Consider the following 25,302-nt stretch of genomic DNA (forward strand, 5'->3'; position numbering starts at 1 on the left):
AAACAGCTTAAGCATCTTAATTGCCTCCATGAGTTGTGTCAAAGCCACTGCTGCCGCGAGAGCTGACTGTTGCGAATCAGGCCAACCCAGCAGGTAAAAATACAATAACTAAATTGTTGTTGTTTCCAGAGCACCAGCAGGCACCTGTCCCTTTCATCTCAAAGCACTACTTTTTCCTCATGGCTCTACCTCCATGCCCCTCCTTCAATTCTCGCCTGAGAGATTGAAAACCTCTGGTCTAAATTTAGCCTGGCAACACATTTGTAAATTAGTCTGGGATCTCTCAGTTCATTTTTCATTTCAAAGGGGCGCTGAACAAAATGCAATTCAAAACTGATTAACATTATTTATTATATTACTGTACTGTGATGAAACACATAAATGCTGGTGTTATTGGCAACATTCCTTAAGAAATGGACAAAAATCAGTCTGTCCCTCTGGTCCCTTCTCAACCTCTTGCCCACTTTTTTAGTATGTTTTAAATGTATATGGGTACTTAGTGGTGTTGTTGATTGATTCAGGTCCAAATATTGACATTTTGGTATTTAAACTCTCCATATTTACTGCAATTTCATTTTGCTACTGGCTGATATGGCGGCAGCTTTCGATACCCACTAACATCTCCCCACTCGGTCCGTTAATCAGAGTTGGGCAGCCCACCTCCTCAAGCACCAGCAGTTGAGTGGGAGTCTGTGAACCAGCGCTCATTTTCAAATATATGCTGATCAAGTCACATCGAGACACATCATTAACAGGGGTTTACACTATTTTTTCCAAACCCTCTGCTTAGCATTTTTAAATTTTCGGCACTTTTTACGGCTGTAGAAGTTGCAGACTACAGTTTTTCCCCTCGACTGATAAACAGCAGGCCCACGGCTACATACTGACAATCCCCTCTTGGCCTCTATTAGCCGCTAACACTTAGCTCAGTTACAACACAGCCAACCTACCACACAAGCACTTTTACAAAGATCATGAGTGTGCTTCATAGTGACTGTCAACGCTTCAGCCAACTCTCTGTATTTCCGCTGCAGACACAGAAAGGCTAATAGCTGCCATTCATTGACTAAGTTAGCTCTGACTACAAGCTGATGGAGCAAATGAAACACGAGCTTGCAGATACGTCTAGTTCCCAGGCTAGTCTGAAATATCACAGCACTGGCTACGATGCTGGAATGATTCTCTGTACCTCTTAAGATGAAAATCTCACATCTTTCTTTCTGCACTAAATAAAGTTAGACTTCACTAGAACAGCTCTTTTTAAATCCTCAAGTTGGAGCCATCTTTGATATTTTGTCATGACCTCTGCCAGTGTGGAGTGTCAATAAATAAAAACACCAAAGCTACACTTAGTACACTCCGATTTTTCAGCAGTAAGTAGTGTATTTGAGTTTGTCTCAGCCCATCATTACATACTATATATGTACATTTGATTAAGTGTTTTGTTAACATTTTCTATCACATATATAAGATCAGTGAAATTACTCCTGGGCTAATCCTCTATTTCACTGCTCATAAATTGTACTTCCATGACACCTCCATTATAAAACTTAGTGAGATGGGGTGAAGGGGCTAACTGTGACATATGCAGCAATGTTCAATAATTCTGCCACCAAATAACCTCGCTCCATTCTAGCAGGAAAGAACAATAACTTTTTATAGGGCCGCTGTGGTGAAGCACCACCCTCATGTTTTGACACGGCACAGCTCCTCGCTGTGGTATCTCGAGGTTTATCTCATTTGCCACCGAGCCTAACAAGGGGAATTGATGATGTAAACACAGAAGTGGTGCTGCGAAAACTGATTTAGAGCCTACATCAGTAACCACGGAGAGAGACGGTGAACACAAGAAGAGATTTTGAATTTGAGATTCTCTTCACCCAAACAAAAACTGAGTACAGTTAATGTCTTCAACCTTCGACATCTGAAATCTGAAGAGGAAGATAAGGATTCACAACTCAACAGCTGACACAAACAACACATATACACTCAGGCCTAAAAACCTGCAAAAAGTTTCTCTGTGTCTATATTTTCAGCTGTCCAACTGACGAAAAAATTGAAAAGAAAAAATACTGAAAATTATTTATTTAAAGGACATATATTTTTAATTAGTTCCTCGTTTAAAGGCTGTAACTGTGTCCCAGTGGTTTCTCTACCAGCGAGCCAGTGTAATGAGTCCTGCTGCCTTTAAGGGCTTGTAACAATGAAAGAACCAGTAATTAGTCTGAGTTTCACAGCAAAGTTTTACTGTCCCATGTTGTCCACTAAAGCTCTCCAATGAGTTCGATTGGTTTGCTTTTAAAGCTTCTTTCTGCAGTGTTCCTAAAGAGAAAACATTGAATATTTTGGTGTGGTTTAATGATAAAGATGATGGTGGTGATGAAGGCTTTCTCTGGCTCCCCATAACGCTACAGCGGTATGTAATGGATGGGGTGGGGAAGGTGTGTTACAGTCCTAGAGTCGACATTAATCATAGCCACAACAAGTTACTCTGTGGCTGCCAAATATTCCACAAAGGTGGCCCCCTGTGGGTGATCGTCAGTGATCGTCAAAAACAGGTAACAGTACCTAAGGCCAGCTAGCAACTTTAAGGGTGAATGTAAGCAGGAGTTCAAGTTGCCAGAATATGGCATCTAGGGACATGATGTACCAAAAATGGTGTGAAAATCATATCACGATTACAGTCGTGAAAATTATCACGTTATCAGTATTATCACGTTATTGTTAAGATGTGCAAAACATGTTGAAAAAGTACTAAAATATAGAAACATTCAAATCATTCATCATTCATGTTTTATATTGAAAACCTCAGTAACACTTCAGGGGTGAAGGGGTATGCATAAGAGGAGTCTTTATGAATGTTTATGACTGTTGGCATTAAGTGTCATTCAGTCAATCAGTTCATTTTAAATGTAAAGTTGACTTTGAGACGTCTTTATTATGACAATTTGACATTAACCAACAGTCAGACTTTGACAGTTTGACAGAGAGGCACAGTACTGAGGTGGTTTTCTTGCTGATTTGGCTCCTGGCAACCCACGGCTGATTCAGTTAATCAGGTAGCCAGCTCCAAGGCTAACCAAGGCAACTAGCTAACACTAACTACAAATAACATCAGACAGCGGTTAGCCTAATTTAAGTCCATCAGCTAACTCTGACCAAGCTAAATCACACTGGTACTGTACTCTGCACATCAAACTGGATTTATAACATTTAATGACATCTTTACGTCAAAATGGTACCACTTTAGTTCAAGTCCAGAAATTATTCACTACACACTTATAATAGTCTCATGATAATCAGTGACCAAACCAACCACATATAACAGTATATAAAATAAAGCTAAACAGTTTGAGTTTGATCATGTCAAGTTGTCAAGACAAATACATCTAAAGCAATCTCAACTTTACATTAAAGATGATGTCTTACGTGTACGTACGTGTTGTATTAAAGAAAACACTGCTGTGTAAAAGTCTGCGACTACACTGTTTTGATTATTCTTCTATTTTTCAGAAAGATGTGACATTCCAGAAAAGACGAAAGGAAAGACAAAAAGGGCAAGGAAGAAAAAGAATTGGAAGTTCATTGAGTAGCTGATCAATGAGTGCAACCTCTGCCATGAGGAGTCAAAAAGAAAAATAAATGAGAGCAGAAAAGAATGCAGAAACTCAAATACACTAATGACCCTTTGATACACACACAGAGAAAAATACAGAAAATGTGATGTAGTGACCAATGTGTGTACAGCCTTGGACACAAAGACTGAATAAAAAGCATAGTGATTGCATGAGCGACACGGCCTTGCAAAATAAGAGGGTGGTGGTGATAGATAGAAGGAAAAAAAAGCTGATACTGCCAGCAGCCTTGGACAAAATGAGGAAACGAATGTTGAATGAAAGTTGTGGGTAAAATGTTACATTAAGATGGAAGTGGAAAAGTGTATCGTTAAAGAAAAGAGAGAAACAGAGGAAGCAAACGAGAAACTAAGAACAGGAAAGATATAAACAAAATTAAAGCAATCTGCAACACAATACGAGCCATAGAGAGGAACACAGAAATACAGACATGTGTTGGACAGACAGACAGATACACAAAAAGACTGGACACTGACCTGTGAGCACAGCCTTGGCGGAGGGTTCAGCGAGGTCCAGGGCAGACTTGCCGTCGGTGTTGCGGATGTTGGGGTCAGCTCCATGCTGCAGTAACACTGTACAACAACAGGGCAGACACAGACAGTAGCTGAGCTCCTGGACTGACATGCAAACTCCCCGACACACACCTCCTCCTAGTCCTTGTCCTCCTCCTCCTCCTCCTCCACCTCCTCCTGCTGCTCCTGAGCCACATCCTGCTCCATAAACTGCTCTTCCTTTCTCTCTCTCTTGCCCTCCTGTTCCTCCTCCTCTGGTTGTGTCTCCTGGCTCTCCTGGCAGCCCCTCCGCGCGTCCTGCTTCACATTTCTCTCCTCCTCCTCCAGCTGCTCCTCCTCTGTTGCTAGCGCTGCTCCCTCGGCTGCCCCTGGCTGCCCCTGCCCTGCGAGCCATGCTGCTGATGTAAACAGACATGCCACAACAAGAGCAGCGAGAGCTACACTACAGCAACACCGCCAGAGAAACAGCGGACCTCACAAAGCGGCTACGTGACGGGCTACAAAACACATCACACTTCCACGGAGGAGGAGGAGGCGGAGGAGGAGGCTATGATTAAAGCTGAGAAAATAAATAAAAATGAGTGAGGAGGGGAGAGATGAGCGGCTACAGCTAATCGAGGTAGCAGCAGCGGCGGTGGCAGCGGCAGCAGCGACAAGGCGGGCAGGCAGCGCGAGTGGAGAGACTCTCGCCTCTCCAACTGACTGAGCGATGCAGCGGAGAGCAAGATGAGAGAGGAGACGAGAGGAGAACAGGAGGGGAGGGGAGGGGTGGTGAGAGTCAGGGAGAATGGGAGAGGTAGAGGACAGAAAGAGGGGAGATGGAGAGCAAAACAAAACAAGAGTGTTTGTGTGACGGAGAGGAGAGGAGAGGAGAGGAGAGGAGAGGAGAGGAGAGGAGAGGAGAGGAGAGGAGAGGAGAGGAGGAAAAGAAAAGAGACAAGATGACAAGCAGGGAAAGGAAAAGGGAGAAGTAAAGACAGAAATGGGGAGGAAAAGGTAAGAGGAGAAAGGAAAGAAAAGCTAAGGAAACACAAGGGAAAGAGAGAAGAAAAGAGGAAAGGAAACAATAGAAAAGGAAAAGGAAGCGAGTAGAGTCAAGGAGAGTGGGAGAGAAAGGAAATGAAAGGAAAGCAAAGAAAAGGGGAAACTAAAAAAAGAAACAGGAAACTAAAGGAAACAAAAAGAAATGGGAAACGGAAGGACGGCAAAGGAAATGAGAGAGAAGGAAAGTAAAGTCAAAGGAACCAAAGAAGAGAGGAGAGCAGAAAGGAAAGGAAATGAGAGGGGAGTAGAGTAGAGGAAAGGAGAAAGGAAAGGAAACAAAAGGAAACGGGAAATGGGAAGAAGAGGGGAGGAGAGGACAGTAGAAGGGGAATGCGAGGAAATACGTGGGGACAAGAAAAAAGGAGAAAAGAGAGGAAAGGAAACAAAAGGAAAGGAAAAAAGGAGAGTAGAAATTAAGGAGAAGGGAGGAGAGTAGAGTCAAGGAGAAGAGAAGGAAAGAAAACTACAGCCAATGAAAAGAAACAGGAAATGAGAGGAAAGGAGAAGAAAGAAAAGGGAGGAGAGGAGAGGAGAGGAGAGGAGAGGAGAGGAGAGGAGAGGAGAGGAGAGGAGAGGAGAGGAGAGGAGAGGAGAGGAGAGGAGAGAGGGCAGAGTCATGCGACTAGCGAACAGGTATGAGCTGAATAACAAACTGTGCCTGCACTCAGTTTTATTGTAAATAAGCTCTTTTGAGGGGGCTAATGTCAATATTCTCGCTGCCTTCCTCTCCATCTCACTTCCCACTATTGTGGTTGCTGAGCAGTCCCTTGGTGCACATGCCCTTTGACTTGTGTACACTTCAAACTACCGTGCTCAACCCCAGCCAGAGAGGAGGGGAGAAGAGGAGATAAACAGGCTTATGTGTGTGTATTTATGTGCACATGTATGCGTGTGTGCGTGTGCCTCTGCCCCAGCACTGACGCAGACCTTAGTCACCCACTCACCCCTCAACAAAAATATGATTTAGCTCTGCACCAATCCCACACACACACATGAGCGAGCACACACACAGACAGATACTGGTACCCGACGATGAAGAGAATAAAGATATTCTCATAGTGAGGCAGACAGAGAAATGATGGACAGCTGCACAGCAACACGTGTACAGGTTAAAACAGTTCTTACAATACAGTCTGAACCACTGTTTCTGATTCATTTACAAATGCCAACTTCTAATTTTATGTTTCCAGTTTTTTGCAGCTCGCCTATAATACCTGAGAAAGCCCTCTCTGAACATCCTAAATCCTTTTTTTTTTTTTTTTGGACAGGATTAGTTTTCAGGACAATGTCAGATTTGCAAAAATGATCTTATGACTATCTGCCATGTCTGTGTCCGATCAGTAACCTCATTCAGCGGTATCCAGGTATATCCTAAGTGTGGTGTTCAAATGCAAAAACTGAAGAAAAAAAAAGGGATAAAACTGGCCCCATCACTGGGATACTGTGCTGATGAAGATTAAAGGGATAGTTCGGACTGGAGAAGGACGATCCACATTTTCAATCCTGAGCCAATTCTGATATCTGAATTTGGATCTCTGCCATTATCAATATTATACTGATACCAGAGCTCTTTTTTCTTATTACATTTTTTCTTTGTTATATATTACAGAGCCTCAGACTTGTGTAATGGAGTCCTCCAGCCATTGTGTATTAGCAAAATGCTCACTGCATTAATAGTTAACTAACTAATTCACATTTTGCTAATACTAACTTAAGATGTGACTATACAGTACATGTTGCTTTTACAGGTGCCTCAGAAACATATTTTAACAGTCTTCAAAATTTGGTTGCACATAGCTTATCTAAGTACAGGAAACAGAAAATGAGAAGCCTGATCTCTATTTTCAGTCAGTTGTTTGGGACGTGTTTCCCCTGTGTTTAGTGGCAAGGTGGAAATGACATGAAGTATGATGTTAATTGTTAATCTTTTAATTATGTGGAGTAGCAGACTATTTATAAATAGACAACACGGGGGTCTGTAGGATTAAGGGTGGAATGTGGATCAAGGACATTTGTCCAATATCCAGTGAGTGAAATACATCAGTGTCAGCCCCCAGTGCTGACATCAGACTGGTCTCATCTCGAGTTTGGATTATTAGAAGCAAAATCAGTTATTTATCCTTGTAAGAATTTGGGAACTGCTGGAGTACTGCTGCCACAATTGGTGTGACTGGTGTGACTTTAAAAGATTAGTTCGGATTCACCAAAGTCACACAAGACCACACACAACCTAACAGATCAAGGCAGCAGCAGACCAGCAACTCCCATATTCTGTGAGGTAAAGTTACTGTTTTTGCCAAAAAGAGTCTCACTGAGCAAGACAGGAAAGGAAAGGCTGTCTGACAGAAAGGTAAAGCAATGAAACTATTCTAAATACTGCATACACTTAAACTGATAGTAAGTGGTAAGTTTTTTAAGTGGTTAAAATATGTTATTTTTGCTGACCCTCTCCAAAGCAGTGCAATGCTTTGCTTCCCTGCTTTTCCAAAAAGAGGGCGTGCTGACCAGCATCTACTGCAGGTAATAGACCGACTATAAATAAGTGCCTGATACAACCTCACTTCAAACAATCTGAACTATCCCTTTAAAGCAGCAGACAACAACAGTCAGATAGCAGACGGGTGAAATGTTATGCTGTCTTGACACTTCCTGCAGCTGCTTCACAGTAAAAGCCTTTCTGTGAGAAGACGTGGGCACGGGAGCTTTTAGTTGGTCTAAATTTACATTTGTGGCTTTTTGCCAGTTTTACACAAGTGAACATTTTGGGCAAAGAGCTGTAGGCACTTTTTTGGGCAAAAGTCAAACCTCCAGCCTACATAATAAAGATAAGAAACTCGCTTTTGCTGTCACTGTTTGCAAGAACTGAGAAAGCAGAGCTACAGAGCAAAAAATAAATGCATGAAAGAACTGGAATGAGTTGATTCATAGAAAAATAGTCAACAATTTTATATATTTATATAATATTATATTTTTACAGTCATTTATATTTACTGCTTTCAGCCTCTCAAATGTGACGATTACACTGCTTTTCCCTGTTTAAAAATTTATAATCCGTATCTTCGGGTTCTGTGCTATTAGTCACCCAAAACAAGCTATTTAAAGATCACCTGAGGCACTGAGAAATTGTGATGGGCAATTTTCACAATTTTCTGTCATTTCATGGCGTAAACATTTAATATTTTATGGCACATTAACTAATGCAACTGTCTTTAACTGTCACGTAACATCTAAGCAAGTTCCCTTGAAACCTTTGGCCAAGGCATCTGGCAATTCAATTCCATTCAATTCAACCAAATAATAAATGGATCCTTAATGACGAACAAGAAAAGTCTATTTATAAAGCACATATCAAAATTAATCGATTACAAAGTGCTTCACAAAAAACAAATAACTTCTGTCCATCTCATCAAACCTGACATATGGAGAAATTCCAAACCAAATGTTATGCAAGAAAGGGTGGAGTCTCATATGATCATAACACTAACCAGTCAAATGACACTGAGGAGAGCTGAGGACACGGTTAAAACATGCACCCAACTGTTACGGCAACAGCTGTTTTTAAACCAATCGCACGGCTGCCTTAGGGATTTCCAAGATCTCCTTATCCCAAGTTTGCTGATGAGATTTTCTCCAGACCTTGAGCTTGAAGAGATGCAGGTTTGGTAACGAGAGATTAATTTCTCACTCAAGTTGTCAGAGCACCAGAGGAGAGGATCGAGAGTCCATCATGCTGAGCCGAAGTTACAGTTTGAATCACAGTTGATTTGACTCTCATCCCGCTGCCAAATCTCTAACCTGGCAGGGTGACAGGCTACCAAAACTCAGTCCAATAAACAAGCCGCTAGAGGTCATGTGATTTGTGTTTACATGCATTAGTTTGCTTGTAGCTGTGCAGTTAGAATGGAAAACCAAACATAAAAATGCAACAAAGCTTTTAACCTTTAATAAACACGTGATTTGTGCAATTGCAGAGGTCCATCTGAGTGGTTTAACCTGTTCTGTTGACTGGCTGAGTACAGATTTTTGGTACTCAAAACAAATGATAATGTTGTTCTGTGATGGAGTCAAATCAAATGCACTTAATTTGAAGAGGTGTGCATAACGTTGTCATCACATCACCATAAATATGTCTAACCAAGTCTTGAGTCTATGAATGTTGATGAAGTGGTACCATTTTGGACCTCATGTTTATGACAGGCGTCATGACATGGATATGATAGTGTAATGATTATTTCCTGTACACCACTTCAAATGAAGTGTTACCATCATATGTAAATTATTTATACTACATTATTTGGTTAGTGAAGAACTAACTAACATTATAATGTTGAGACCTCAGTTATAAACTGCATTTTTCTATTCAAACACTAACATTTCTTTGCATGTGTCATGTTTACACAGCATTATTGCTGATCATTTACTGCAGAACAGTTGAAAATAACTTTTTTCTTTAGACTTTTCCTACATCTGGTGGGTTCGGTACACTATGACAATCAGACACACAAAACTTAGATACACAATATATCCAGGGAAACATTTAATCCTCTTTATATTTTATCAGCTTTCTTACTGTCATGTGGTAATGCAGAGGAATGTTATTGCTGTAGTCAAGGACACTCGCATCCAGGACTTGAGAATGATGATCCTTTGTGCCAGAGGGGAACTACTTGAGTGTAGGTGGCAGCTTTTCAAATTATCTTACAAATTGGTAATGTGACCTGAAAATATTTGCCTTTTGAAGTGTTAGTGAAGAACATATTCATCACCCTCTTGCTTCAGAAAATGTGCCAGGATGTATTTTCAGAGGGCGCATGACTAAGTCATGCTATCTATTGGGACGATCAGAGCAGTGTATGACAACAGGTTGAGTCCTCTCTGTCACAAGGACAAAATGTCACAATAACATTTTCACAGAGCACAACTGAGCTAAGAGGAACCTCAGAACAACAACATCCTCTGTACGACCTGCTACCTCCAAAGCCTGGTGACTGTTACTGCAAAAAGTTGGGCCTGATGCAACAACATGTAAGTATTTTTGTCCTACATCCCTTGTATTTTCCACTCTTAGCTGCAAAAACTTGCCTGTCGCAACCTGACAAATGCCACTAGTACATGAGGAGCTGTGCATTTATGACATTTGATCATAAGAATAAGAAACACAGCTACTCTCTACATAAAGGCAGGTTTTATTCATAAACATAGGTAAGAAGGAGAGCTTACTAGTGCTCAGAGAGGAGCTCAGACGTTCAGCTGTCTGGAATCCACAGACAAAAACACGACAGTTTTAGCGGTTTCAGTAGCTGTATCAGAGGACCTGAAACAATTCCAACATAGTCATACTGCTGCTAATGACATGTCATTAAAGGACTGGTGTTAAAACACATCTTTCTGTAGCAAAGCGTGTTGTGACTTAGATGGGAGGCCATCAAAGTGGTCAGACAGTCACGGAAATGGACAAAATTATACAGTAGGTGATTTTCTCCTGTCAAATGAGCACAATCCTGGACAACGACCGGCATACAGACTCTAACTCTATGATAAGTTTAAAGAAAAAATGTACTACGATTATTCTGACAGATACAGAGTGCCTAAGTCATGACCCTTCTGGTGGACCACAATGGGACCAAACTTCAGAAAAAAATATGAACTATAGTCAATGCCGAGAGATAAATTATTGTTTGATCCCATATGAATTGTGCAATGAGCCACACATGAGGTTTGTCAATTTAAAAAATATTTTTTCAAGCCAAGAAATTAGAAAGACTACCTCAGTCATGTAAGAAACGTCATGATTTTCTCCCTCCAAAAGCTAAAGTTAGCTGCTGAAACTACGATGCCTGTTTGTTTTCGTACTGGGATGTAGTCACACAACAACAGATCCTTCTCATTCTTCCTCTTCATGGCAGATAAAAGCATCAGGGATTGCTGGAGTTGTTTCAGGTAAGAAAACGTTATTAAGGGCAGTGAGATTGGTGCTGGTGATGAATATTGAGCGAGACGACAGATGTAGTTCACTAAGCAGTTTCACACTAAACTAAACTAAACTAAACTATGACAAACCTACCACAAACTGAGACTTTTTCATTTTAAAATCATGTTTTAAATTCACAAACAACATATATATAATTCGGGGCATAGTTCACATGGAATAAAAAAATAATTTGTCTCTAACCATAGATTGCCACTCATAGTTTTTTATGAATTTAGGTCCCCTGGGACAAGCCAGTAGGGGGGCGTGACTTAGGCACTCTATTGCAATATAATTCACGATTGGTGGGAATTATCAATTTGCATCACAGTTTTCATTTTCACTGATTAAAATCCTGATGATGTGATATTTGTTGGGCTTCCGTAATTTGGATATACTTGACCATACTGCGATATAATTTTAAATTAATTGTGCAGCCCTAATATAGACTCTCAGGCAGCTGCAAGAATCTGCCAACTGAATTGTGCAAGATGTCATGCTGCCAACATGATGATAAATCATACAATCTAGCAAAAAAGAAAAAGAAAGATCTGTAAACGAATGAGTGAAAAAACTAAGAGATGAACGTAATGTTCACTTTGTATTATGTTTCATTTTGTTACATGTTTACATTTTAGTTGATTTTGATATCATATTTAATCTCTTCATTCATGCCTAAGAGAAAATTCAAATTATGAACGAATTGGTGAATGCCACAAATTCTCAAATCTCTTCATAGGAGTCACTTTTTCCCATTGAGAAGTTACAACAAGCTGATACAAAGCTAAAAACAAACCAACTGAGAGACTCACTTTGCACACAGCAGTCATGCTGTTAAATAAGGCATCCTGAATTAATTCATCAACCTAGAAATGGAGGTGGTGATACGGTAACACAGCAAGACATTAATATATTCCTTATGTCTTTTTTTGTATTCTATATTCCGGTGAGTCTAAGCTCAAAGTACAATTTCTGTTGTTTCTAGATTTCCTGTCTTATTTCTTAAGTGTTCCTGTCAGCTGCTTTTAATGGACTTTCTTTCAGCTGTATAAAGAAAATAGTTCCTGCGTGAAACTGCTCACAACACGGTCGGTGGGTTATCTTGAGGGTCATGATTTCTGAAAAGTGACGTTCCTGTTGATTTTTTTCAGGTGTATTTTTTGGTGCTTTGAGCACCACACACCAAGAGCAATGTAGTTCCATTATATTAAAGAGAAGGCATCTCTACGGCTGATATCGCCAAAACTCACACCAAAACTATCTAGATGGATAAATAGATCTAAAGGTAAGACGAAAAATTAATATTTTTGATTTTAGGGAGAACTGTCCCTTTAAGCACTGCTCAGATTGAAAATCAACAACAAGCATGGTTGAATGAACTCAAAGTCAGACAACAAAAACAAATTATTTTACCTCCGTTTCAGTGCCATTCATAATTATTGATAAATCAATAACTGATCTCAGGCCTGACCGCAGGGTAAAGTTTGTGCATGGTGATCATCAGAGCTCCAGCAAGCCCTCTGCTGCTGCTCTGCAGTCATTCGGGGTGCAGCAGATGCTCTGCAGCAGCTACTGGAGAAATAAAAATGACTGGAGCAACATTCCCTCCTTGTTGCTCTCAGCACGCCAGACTGATGCTGGCAGCAAGGTGACGCGGACCATCAACGCGACCATTTGTTATTACTACTCACAGTGAGCGATGCTTTTCCATTAAGATCATAAAGATTACCCATCAAAAATACTGCTCAGATCCTTCTCCTGCTGTGGCGTGTCTTGTCTACTTCTGATTTTCCTCAGGGATCAGTAACACAGCTTCTCTATTATTCAGTCCACCTTAAAAGATCAGCTGCTGCTACGGATGTCCTCTCTGTACCAAGCCTGTGGTGCTGTTTCACTTTTTAAATGAAAACTATGTTGGTGGGAGCTCATATATATCGTAAGACACAGAGAAATCAATGCTCTTTTGTCCCCTGTGTGGGTTTAGGAATAAGCAGTAACACAGTAATTGCAATTTACAGGTTATTTGCTGCTTTGTGCTTAATGGAAAATAATAGCGTACCATCTGTGGGTGGTTTATTATAGTTTCTAAAATTACTGTATGATTATACAGAACTCCAGGTTGTGACTTCAATATGCCCCACCATCCCCTCTGCAAATGATGGAACGTATTGTCGTAGAAGAATCACTGACCTATTGTAACCGAAGGAACGATGTAACTGCAGGAAGTGTTTTGTTCAGTGTTCTCTGTTCACATGATTAAGTCATTCTTACTCTGTCAACAAACACTAAGACAAAAAAACAAATGCCAACAGATAATTTATCACAAACATACTGACACTCACTATGTAATCAGACCTCCCACTAATCACTTACATTCATACATACTCATGTACTTAGCCCACAATATTTGCAGCGTTTGTTCATGTACTCACCTATACAGACGTCTATCTTGCCTTTGATGGCAGCTTCATGGAGCGGCGTGTAGTTCCAGTTGTCTCGAGCATTAGGGTCAGCCCCCTGACACAGCAACAAGGACACCACCTGGAAGCAGCACACAGAACATCTGTATTTACTCTTTATTTGGCAGGAAAACGTCAAATCCCAGGTGGTTCTTCCGATCGATGGGTGTTTTTCTCCCTGCTCGAGTCTGTAAACTTTAATCAAGCTGAGAGGTTGTGAAGCCTTAGGTCTGGCTAATGATGGACGATGGGATCGTCCCTGAGCCAAACCCTAGATACCCGTATCAGAAAAGCCTCTGATACTGCCTAAAATGCTCAGTCAGATATCCACGAGTCTTTGCACAAATTCACTCATTAGCTCTGAAACAGGACCCTGCTATTTCCCAGCAGGATCCCATATGCTGTTTTTTATCCCATAATGGTGGTTTATGGAGAATATGCTTTTTGGGCCACAGGTTAGTTTTACCTATGAAAGTCATTAATTTGTCACGGTCAGCCATGTTTTTTGTTTACTCTTGGTGTTGTGCACCCAGTGGGCTTTGAGGCCGGAAGTTGGATAATTCAGCTGTGAAATTCCGACCTCTGACATTGTCTCAAACACAGCAGTGACTGATAGTTTTCCAGGTGAGATATTCCACGATGCGAGAACCAGGCTCATACACCTAATCTCGCATCGCCACCCACGACACCTCTTGTTTAAGAGTGCACCAAATCACACTTAGACCAAAAAAGGCAAACGACCACTTTCAGCAGTTCAGCTGAGTAGAGGCTGAGTGATTGGTTTCAGTTCGGACAGTGTTTACTCTCATCACCATGCTAATCATCACTGTGATCATGCAGTTGCATTAGCACGGCACTTCTCTGACAAGGTTGCAAAGTGCTCTCCTAGAAAGCTCTAAAAGCCTCTAAAACATCTGAAACTGTAAACATTAGATTGATCACTGTGGTTAATGGCCGCGAGGACAAAAAGCATTAGCACATCTGTCACAGATATTCCAAAACATCATCACGCACAGGAACGACCAGAATATCAAAGTAGCAGCGAGACTGAATGTTCAGATTTCCTCAATGTGATCTTTCAGGCTGACTGTGCACGTTAGAGAGAGCTGATTTGCATGTTTGGACAGAACCATCCTTTGCTCTCATAACAACACCAGCTGCAATTTACTCCTACATCCAGTCTGGATTTTTACCACCACACCAATTTTTGTGCACAAAACTGCCTCCTAAACTTTTTTTATCACCAGCAATCATTTAAATTCTACTGAAGTATTAAATGCTTGGCAGGGTTATTTTGTTGCGAGCGGGATGTAGGAAGAGTAGCGCACATTTTTCACCTTTGTGTCGCCCTAATGACTACTCACAGTCCCTTCCACCGCTCTCATGTGGATTTGTGCATATTCAGCATGCTTGCTTGCCCAGAACACAGGGTTCCTGCACCTTCTCCAAAGTCAAATTCCAGCACTTTTTAATCATTTTCATGGTGCAGCACTTTACAGCTGTGTTACATGACATATTTATATACATTTATATTCTCAAAATGATTAGGCCCTATTTCACTTCTTCATGACATTAAATCAGATGTCATTGTGCTATAAACAACCAAAAAGGTTTTGTGATAAAGTTCTGCAGACGAGAGACAGACTTTAAGGAACACAACAAAGTTTCATGTTACAAAATTTGCCATCTGTCTGTAAGTAGACTTGGCATGCTGTATAACATAGCTACGCCATTATAAATTGATCAAACAATTATTAGACAAATAAAGTCAATTTCAACTTATTTTATTTATTTATCTAAAATGCAAACTATTCAGTCAGGTAGCGATTTATTATGAAAATAATGCAATTACAATTTCAAGCAGTTTCAAGCACTTTATCTAAATTCCAAATACTTTTAAAACCTTGAAAATACTCCATTAATTCAAGCATTTTCCAGGATTTCCAGCATGTGTAAGAACCTTGTGGGTAAGCCATCATATTGTTGTGGCATCGCTGTCCTGTGAGAACCAGGCGCCTCTAAAAATGACAACTTTTCACAGTGTCATGGTGTTTCAGCTTTGTGGCAACGCATTTAACAGATAATCCAAGGTTTTTGGAAGAATTTATTTAGCTTAAAAGTAGAAGAATTTTCTCAGTGCATAAAGGAATACTTCATCCTCCAGTTTATTTAAAAAAATAAATAAATAAATTTAAAATAACTAAAGCTTCAGACAAATTTAGTGAGTAAAAAGTACAATATTTTCCTCTAAGATGTAGTGGAGTAAAAGTATAAAGTTGCAGAAAATGCAATACTAAAGGATAAGTACCTAAAATTTATACTTAAGTACAGTACTTGAGTAAATGTAGCCTAATTACAGTAGTTACATTCTATAACTCAGAAGCAAAACAGTGGCAAAATTAGAAATATGACAAAATCAACACAATAATAATCAAAATGTTGCTGTGCGAAGTCTCACCTCAGAGTGACCAAACGAGCAGGCGTTATGAAGCGGAATCAGACCCCCGTCATCTCTCGCATGCACATTAGCGCCAGTCTGAAGCAGGTGGTCTACCACGTCTTTACGCCCAAAACCTTAAGTTTTAAGAGTTAAGGACAGAGAGAGTTGTGAGTGGAGAGAAAGGAGATGTAAGGGAAGAGAGAAAGGACAGGAGGAGATATGAACATGGAAATCAGTGTCACACCTGTAGAAAAACTTCCGCATAACTGTTTTGTGCAGGACTCAATAAAATCTGAAACTCTGAAAGAAGATTTCAGAGGTTTCAATACATTCTGGAACACTGAATCAGGAATTTCTGTGCTGTTCATTTTACGTCCTGTTTCTCTTCTGCTGTATCTGTTTTCAGTCTCCCATTTCATGTTAATAATTAATGCTTAACTCTAAATCGTCTTTTGGGCTTTCTTCTATTTATACATTTTGTTCTGCGCTTGTAGCAGCTGCTTGGGAAAGTGCCGCACAAGTGAAGCTTCTTATGTCTTCACTACAAACATGTCATGAGACTCGAGAGAGACTGTTCTTGTTCAGGCTGCTGAGGATTAGGACGGCCTGAGATATAAAACAGATGTGCCTTTTTTTTGTTTGTTAATCTTTTTTGTCTTCACTGATGAAGTAATTAAAAACAGCCAAGTCTGCACATGAAGAGACAACGAGCAATTTTCATAACTGTGGACTTCTTTGATTGATGAACAAGTACAGTGAGGATTAAGATGAAAAAATAAATAATTGTCTAGAGCCACACAGATATATCAGCTGACCATTATTTACATAGCACAGCTATATAGGTCTATATCTGTATTAGGGTATATGCTGTCAGATACATAGTGATTGTTTTTTGTTGTTGTTTTGTTTTTAGTTTTATAGGCAGCATTTTATGTATAGGTGCATTTGAGTTCTTTTCATTTACAGTTATTCATAATTACCAGTGAAGTTAACTGTTTCAGTGACCTTCATTTTGGATTCTATCAGCTGATATGTCAATATTTGACTTTCCTGCAACATATAGACATCAGACTCAAGAATCCAGTTGCAGTCAGCTCTAATCTTGTCTATTGTTGAGATGAGTCTTTATGATTTGCTTGTGACATTTAAATATCGTTTCTGTTGGGCGCAAACCTCATATCACCATATTTTGACTTTTTGTTGGCGTGTCAGGGCTTTAGGAGATTTGGATTACACCAGACAAGCTATATGGAGGCATTTTATGTTTGTTTTTTAATGTTTGAAAACTGGTCACCATTCACTTAAATTGTTTGGGTGATTCTGCAGCGCTGTTTTCCTGTGAAACTCCAGCAATGTTTTGTGAGTAAAAAAGTAAACCTGATATTCACCTGACATGAGGATGAGTACATAATGACTGAATTTTCATTTCTGGGTGAACTATCCCTTTAATGTCAATGTTTATCTGCAGCAGACTGAACTTTCAATACATGCCATGTGTCAAGAGAAATGAAGATCTCACTGAACAGACAGATGTCAGGTAACATAAACTGCTTTTGCCAATACAAATTGACTTTTTAAAACTATATATATTCTTGTGTACATAGATTTTTCAGTGCTGTAGTGTGTATTTTTACTGCCTTTGCATCCATCTCTTAACCTATTAGGCAACTGTCCAACTACTGTGCAGCTGCAGTATTTGACTCAAACAAACTGAGATGACAGCCCTGCCCTGATTTAAAGTTATTTTCCAGACATGTTTATAGCCATCATTTTAAGACAACAACTTTAATCAAATGAAACTGCAAATAATCTTTCCATACTAGCCTAGAGTGAATATTCTAAAAAGGGAACAAAATTACAGAGTCATAACAATGCCAATTACTCAAAATAGAAGAAACGCTCTGTACATACACACTTTGTGGTGTCCTTTTGAACTTTATTATTTGGGTTTTCTGATGTGCCTGAGGTCTATAACCAGAGATGGACAGTATTTCAATCAAACGTATTTAAAATATATATATTTAATTATGTCTGAGAAGTTTGTAATTTGTATTTTGTTAGACAGAAAAAAAAGATGGAATTTGTGATAAAATACTTTATTTCATTCTTTATTTCAGTATTTCATTTTGATACTTTTGATGAGCAAGTTTTTTTGCCCATGTCTGCCTGCAACACTGGATGGTAGCATAGCTAAAGATGCTACTTCATCACTGCTAGAAGAATCAAGAAAACTAGAAAACTAAAAGGATCAAAAGCAGCAGTTCTAAACAAATAATTGTAAATCTCTATCTTCAAAGCTTTCCAAGGCAACTCTGCCCATGTTGTTTACTTGTTATCATTGCATGACATCATTATCCTGGAAAAAGAGAGATGGGGGGTTGCTTTTGACAACAGAAGTAAACATTAGGTTTTTGCTGGACAGAACAATGGTAAATTTTCCTTTTAAAAGGAGTCCAACAGGGTAAATATCATAGATTAGCTAAATGTTTTTGAGAACAGAAAATCATGTTTTTATTTGTTGGTGCATGTCAGATGTTTTGTTGATATCGTTGTGCTAAAACATTCAGCTAAAGGCTCTAAGCTAATGTTGGCTGTTTTCTGCTCGCTCCCACCCCTGGGTGCAGCTGCCCAGTTTGTTAAAGGTGATTTTCGTTGTGGTTACCTGCAGCGAAATGCAAGGGTGTCGATTTGCGTCCTGCCATGTCTTTAGCGTTCACATTCACCGCATCCACCAGTTTCTTCACCCTCGAAACATCCCCATTTCGACAGGCTTCAAACAGCTCCCTGAAAGCCCCGTTAGCACCACTGCCGCCGCCGCTGCTACTGCCGCTGCTGCCCGGGGGACCGCTGCCCGAGTCGGGCGTAGAGCCGGGGCTGGTCCCGCTCCCCTCGGTAGTGGTCGGGGAGCTAGCGCTGCTGCTAGTGCGGCTGCTGCTGCCGCCGCCACCGCTACTGCTGCTGCTGCTGCTGCTGCTGGCGGTGAGGGCCAGAGCTGGGGAGGTGGTGGTGGGAGAGGCAGGGGTTACCTCACCGTCAGCCGCGTTCTCCATCGCTCCTCGTTGGGGAAGCGGGGTGGCATCGTCGGTGGGCGCCGGGGGAGAGCCAGGCGGGGTGCCGGGGAGAGAGGAGCCGCGGGGCGGGGAGGACAGCAGGGAGTTTGGCTGCTGCTGCTGCTGAGAGGTGCGACGAGGCGTCGCCATTTTCACAACACAACAGTCAGTCCCCACTAGCAACAAAAACACTGCTGACAATTTCCTGCCAGGAAAGACACACTTCCGCTCAGCTTTACTGGGATTACATTTACTGGACTGCATATCCTCAAAACGTGTTTAATAAGGCTTTACTGGGACAGAACAGAATCTCTATGCAGGATTATTATGACGGACAGAAAATTATGTAAGCATAAATAAATAAATTTAGACGTGCATAAATTAATAACTTTATAAATAAATAAATGTAAAACTACACAAAAATACAAATAAAGTAAACATACAAATTGCTAAAACGTGTTTGGTTTTCTCTCTATCTAATCATTATGTATGAATGAATGGAATAATTATTAATCATTATTTTATATTTTTTTGTCCTTCAGAGGTTACAAACTAAATATCTTGTGAAATGTAATTTCTTGCCAATTTACACAAATATAAGTTATATTTAGTCGGAAACTTTTATCTGTGTATATATATATATATAATTTATTTATACATCTACATAACAATATGTTACTAATCAATATATTACATATTATTTATAGATTTTTTGTTTTGTTTTATTTGTTTATTTAACAGGGACAGAGCATATTAATAAACATTGCTGTGAATGTACCAGAAGTGACCATAAAAAATTAATATGAGATTGAAATTATAGAGTTATAAGTATATAGAGCAAAAAGAAAAGAAAAGAGAATATTAATGTTAATTGAAGCATCATTCAAGACATCCTTATCTGGGACACCAGGGATGTTAGCAACACTTTTTGTTTGAGCATCAGCAGAGGTTGTTAGTGTTAGGTCTCTTAAACTTTGATACATGATATTTGTCTCGCATGTGAACATGAGTTCATATCCGCATGCACACTTTCCTGCAGCAGCCTGCGTGGAGACCAGTCTGTCTGTCCAGACAATAAATGGACATGATGTTACTCCTCTGAGGGGGACGTATTCAGATCCTTTACTACTAAGTACTAATATCACACTGTAAAAATAACTCACTACAAGTAAAAGTTCTGCATTCACAAATCCTTACTGAAGTAAAAGTATTGAAATATTATCAGATAAATATACATAAAGTAAAAGTATTCATGTTGCAGTAAAATGTTCCCTGTCAGTGTTATTATGTCTGATGGTTTTTGGATAAGTATTATTGCTTTAATGTTACTTCTGTTTACTGCTGTAGATGTTAAAGGTTGAGCTCATTTTAACTACTTAATAGGCCCCTGTTGGCTAGTTTAATCTACAGCAATGCATCATGGTCTATGAGACCATTAAATGTCTTGTAGTATCACTGTCCTGTGAGAACCATGTATCTTCCAAAAGTCAGAAAACAGCCTTTTTTCAGCTTTGTGGATTAAAAAAAGTGCAATATTTGCATCTGGGATGTAGTGTAGCAGCATAAAGTTGGATAAAATGAAACTCAAGTCAAGTACAAAATAAGTACAGTAATTGATGTAAATGTACTCAGTTACAGTCCACCACTGATTACAACTCTGAACTAATGCAAGATGGAAATTAATTGACTGATATTCACCGTTGATTGAATAATATTGAATTTAAAATAATTTAACTGACTAATTACCAAGACATCAGACCCTAAGCTCAGTGTTATGATTTAATATTTTATATATTTTATATATTCTAACATGTCTTATTCATGTTAATGTTAATATTCACTAATCTGAGGATTCTACACAAAACATTCTATTCAATAAATATTGTTTTTCTTGTACCTCATTTTGTTCTATATTGATCTTATTCTCAGATCTTATTCTTTGACCGACAGATGGAGCAAACTGCTTGAAAGGAGGAGGGATTGTAGTGGAAGTGGGGTGTTGAGTGTGACTGTGTGGCCAGTGGTTTACGTGGCTCTCTGGTCAGTTCAGAGGTCCACTCAGCAGAATTTTGCTCAGGGCCCCGTGGAGGTCAGGATCAGCTCTGCACACCAAGCAGCTATTACATAGCTAACAGTTTTAGCATGGGAGCATGACTGCAAATTAAACAAGAGAAACTGACACAGGTTATTTCTATTTATATATTTTATTTATGTAATAACATATAACAGTAATAATATTTATGTAATAATATACTTTTTGTGCAAAACAGGAGCTTTCAGGTGTCATATTATCTTTACTGATGCTGTTGAAAAAAAGCATTAACTCATCTGTGGCAGCGGCAGACACAATAATAGTTACTTATCTTTTTTGAGTATATATCACCTTTTCAGCCTTTGGATCAAGGAGAAAAATAATGTCACAAATGCATCAGAAATATCTTCTGTAGCCCCACAGTGATGTAGTGGAGGAGATGAGTGATGTCAGCTGGCCTGGTTGAATACAATAATGCCATCTACTGGAGACATCTGATAATAAGTTCAGAATACAGGAGCTGCACCAGTCCCACTGCTGACAACCAACAAGTGTAAACCATAACTAGAAAACTGTTACAGCCCGACCTTAAGTATTATGAAATATTCATGTAATGGAGAAAATGACTTGTTCTTTCAAGCTAAAAGTAAGCAGATTTCAGTCATATTGTGTCAAATGGAAATAATACTTTATAATACCTTTTACCAGGTTATTTTATTCTATCATTTTTAGGGCGTAAATAATGGATGAATTAATTTCCTTACCATTGTCACTTCAAGGAAAACAATTATTGTGAAGTCTTTTGAGTGTCTTTCTCTTTTTTTTTATGTTGGTTTGAATGCTTTATCTTGCTTTGCACTTTATTTTTAGTTTGTGATTACATCTAAATTCATGGTAGTAAGGGTGAGATAGGTCTATGGTGTAAAACAGAATAATTCATGAAATTTTCTCAATGAAAACTAAATTTGGAAAAACTCTCATGGACATTTTACTACAGATTTTACATTTATACAACATTACACAGCAGGTTTATGACAGACAATCTATATAGTGCTGATGTAACCATATTTAATATATCAACCTTTCTGTTTATCTTTGTGCAATTAAAAAAAAAACACATTTTACAGTATTCGGTTGACAATGTCACAAGTTTTTAATGGTTGTTTATTTTATGCATTTAAAAAAAACTTTCTTTCTATTAACTGGATAAAGTTAATTAATATATCTTTGATTAACTGACGTGACTCAGCCTATCACACTCTGCCATGTGAGATGCCACCAGAGACTGGTTTCCACACCGGTTTTGTCTGTTTTATTGTTCCATTTCAGCTCCATTCAAGCTGCACCCTGTTGTCCAAATGAAGCTATAGTTTTCCATTCAGAAATCTGTACTTGTCAACAATAAAGCTGTTGTCAAAACAGTCCGTTTCACTCAGAATACACTAAACAGTAGTTTATTACAGAAGAGACAAAAGCAATGACATATTATTGAATTTGTAGTTTTTCTTAACTGAGCTGTATGTTTTGTACTGCTGTACTGCTTTCATGTTGGAGGGTTTGTTAACTGAATATTACAGTAGTTACATCAACTGGCCACCAGGTAGTAGCAGACATCCTACAAGTGTTGCAGCCTCACATGAGGAATTACCAGTTGAGATGAAGTTCAGCATCCTAAGTCATTAGCATTTTAAAGTTAAGTTTAAACATGTTTTCATGAACTTCATTAAACCCTGAAGCATGTACATTCAAAGGGTTGGAATCACCTGTTACACTGATGTTTTTTCTTCTTTCCTTCAGAAGAGGCTATTTTAAAGGGACAGCTCACCCCGAAAAAAAAAACAAAAACTTATTTTACCTGTTGTGCTATTTATCGATCTATACTGTTTTAATGTGAGTTGCCTAGTTTTGGAAATATCAGCCATAAGAGATGTCTGCTTTCTCTCCAATGTAATGGTACTAGATGGCACTAGTCCTGTGGTGCTCAAAGCACCAAAACATACATTTGGAAAGCTCAACAGCAATGTCCCTTTCAAGAAAACATGACCTATTGGCTAAAAATAATCCACAGACCTTGTTGTGAGCAGTTTCATATATAGGAACTACTTTCTGTCTGCAGTAGAATCTACTTGTTTTTCTAATAGAAAGTAAGTAATAGTAGTTCCAACAGGAAAATGCTCACAACAAGGTCTGTGGATTATTTTGAGTAATGGGGTCATGATTTTTGGGAAGAGACGTGTGTTTTGAATTTTTCAGTTGTATTTTTGGTGCTTTGAGCTCCACAAGCCAAGTGCCTTTAATCCCATTATATCGGAGAGAAGGCAGACAAGCTCTGCAATTCACACCACAAAATCTAGATGGATTAAAAGCACTACAGGCCAGGAGAAAATATGCATCTTTGGTTTTGGGATAAACTGTCCTTTTAAGATAGATAAAAACAGTAAGTCATCAAATGTTAGTCAATGTCCTCACTGCTGGATACCCTTCGATTTTGAAGTAGTTAAACATAAGCGACCCGAGAACATTCTAGAACCACAATGATGGTTGCAACTGGGGTTCAAATATTTTGAGAACGTGTTTTACTTTGGACTTTCTCCAGTCTTTAGAACCTCTTCCTATTTAAATCTCCACAGATTTTGATGCTAAGCCTCCAGTTTCTTCGACTGATGACTGTTGATAGTCTGTTTGTGGGTTTATTGGTATTTAACTGTTGCTCAGATGTATCATTGTCTGTTTCTTTTTTGGTAACTTACCTGCACTATAGTGACATATAACCAAGGTAAATAGCAAAGAATAGAATAAATACAAAAAAGGATGATAAAAACAACATGAATAAATAGATTAGAAAACAACGATCACTTGTGGTGCCTGGCAGTTGGTTAAGAAGTGAGAGTGAGAAGTCAGCTGTCAGTGGTCGTGTAAAACAGAGCGGTCAAAAAATAGAACTACTGCTTCATAGTTGTATGTCTCCACCAGTCAAGTTGCAGCTCACATCCAGAGTCAAATAATATATGTAGTGAAGATTTTGAAGGAATTTGTTTTGTTTTTCAAAATGGAAATTATCACAATACATTTATGATTACAGTGAATAATTTCCAGTTCCACTTAAACTGTTTTTACAGAGGAGCTCAGAGGACTGATAGAGAGCTGAACATCATGATGCCACAGTGAAGCTGACCTTTGACCTTTTGAAAGTCAAAAGTCATCACCTCATCATTTTATCCTATTAGATACTGTTGTGAAGTTTTGTCATAATTAGCATATGGATTCTTTTGGCAAAAAAATGTGTTTATTGAGGTCACTGTGACCTTTGACCTTCAAAATCTCATCAATTCATCCTTGACTCCAAGTGAACATTTGAGTCGAGTTTGAAGAAATTCCCCCAAGGTGTTCTTGAGATACCGCATTGACAAGAATGGGATTACCTAAAAACATAGTGCCTGTGGCCATAAAAAAAACATAATAATAAAACCTAAATTAAAAACCAAACATACTGACCAATTCCAGAGATGGGGTACTTCATTTTTTCCAAAAAGTTAAAGGTAAAGAACATCTTGTAAAACTCTTTATAAGAGAGCTTTTCATGTTTTGTTTCAGGTGTGGGCTGGAAGGTGTGTTTAAAGAGCCAAAATCTCCACTTGAAGCCAAAAAAGTTTAATTGATTAGTTACTATGAGCTAATAAGCTACCACAGATGCAGATTTTAGACTTTGGCGCACTGATATTGTCATTTTTTGCACTTCATCATAGGGACAGTTCCCCCAAACATCAAAAATACATAATCAAGAACACATATATTACCTCTGTCCTGTAATCCTGTTCATCTGTCTAGATTGTCTTGGTGTGAGTTGCTGAGTTTATGGAGATGTCTTTCTTCTCTCAAGTATAGTAGAAGTAGATGGCACTCAGCTTGTGGTGCACAAAGTACCAAAAATCTCTATGGCTAAACTATCTAGAAGGATAAACAACACTTCAGATAAGAGGAAAAATCAGAATTTTGGGGTTTGGGGTGAACTGTTCCTTTAAAATACATCTAGGCCTTAGTAGTAGTAGTACTCTTGGTGGTAGTATCAGTACCAAAAGACCAATTACGTGTGGAAATGTACAGTGTTTCATAACAGATACTCTGTCGTTTTTATTTCCAAGTCTGCCATAAGTAGTAACCA

The 25,302-nt window shown here is 39.1% G+C and overlaps 1 protein-coding gene across 1 annotated transcript in view; it reads right to left on the reverse strand.

The window, feature by feature from the left end:
* Positions 1–19,301, reverse strand: part of tnksa (tankyrase, TRF1-interacting ankyrin-related ADP-ribose polymerase a) — a 112,799-nt gene extending 93,498 nt beyond the window's left edge. Inside the window, exons 1-4 of the mRNA XM_084745898.1 lie at positions 18,721–19,301; positions 16,077–16,192; positions 13,592–13,700; positions 4,112–4,207 (exon numbers count right to left, since the gene is read on the reverse strand). Coding sequence (XP_084602024.1) covers positions 4,112–4,207; positions 13,592–13,700; positions 16,077–16,192; positions 18,721–19,258 — 859 coding nt within the window. The 5' untranslated portion in view covers positions 19,259–19,301. The remainder of the gene's footprint in view (positions 1–4,111; positions 4,208–13,591; positions 13,701–16,076; positions 16,193–18,720) is intronic.
* Positions 19,302–25,302: the final 6,001 nt, after the last annotated feature.

Source organism: Lutjanus erythropterus, chromosome 20 (genome assembly GCF_056507025.1).
Source record: "Lutjanus erythropterus isolate fLutEry1 chromosome 20, fLutEry1.hap2, whole genome shotgun sequence".
NCBI lineage: Eukaryota > Metazoa > Chordata > Actinopteri > Lutjaniformes > Lutjanidae > Lutjanus > Lutjanus erythropterus.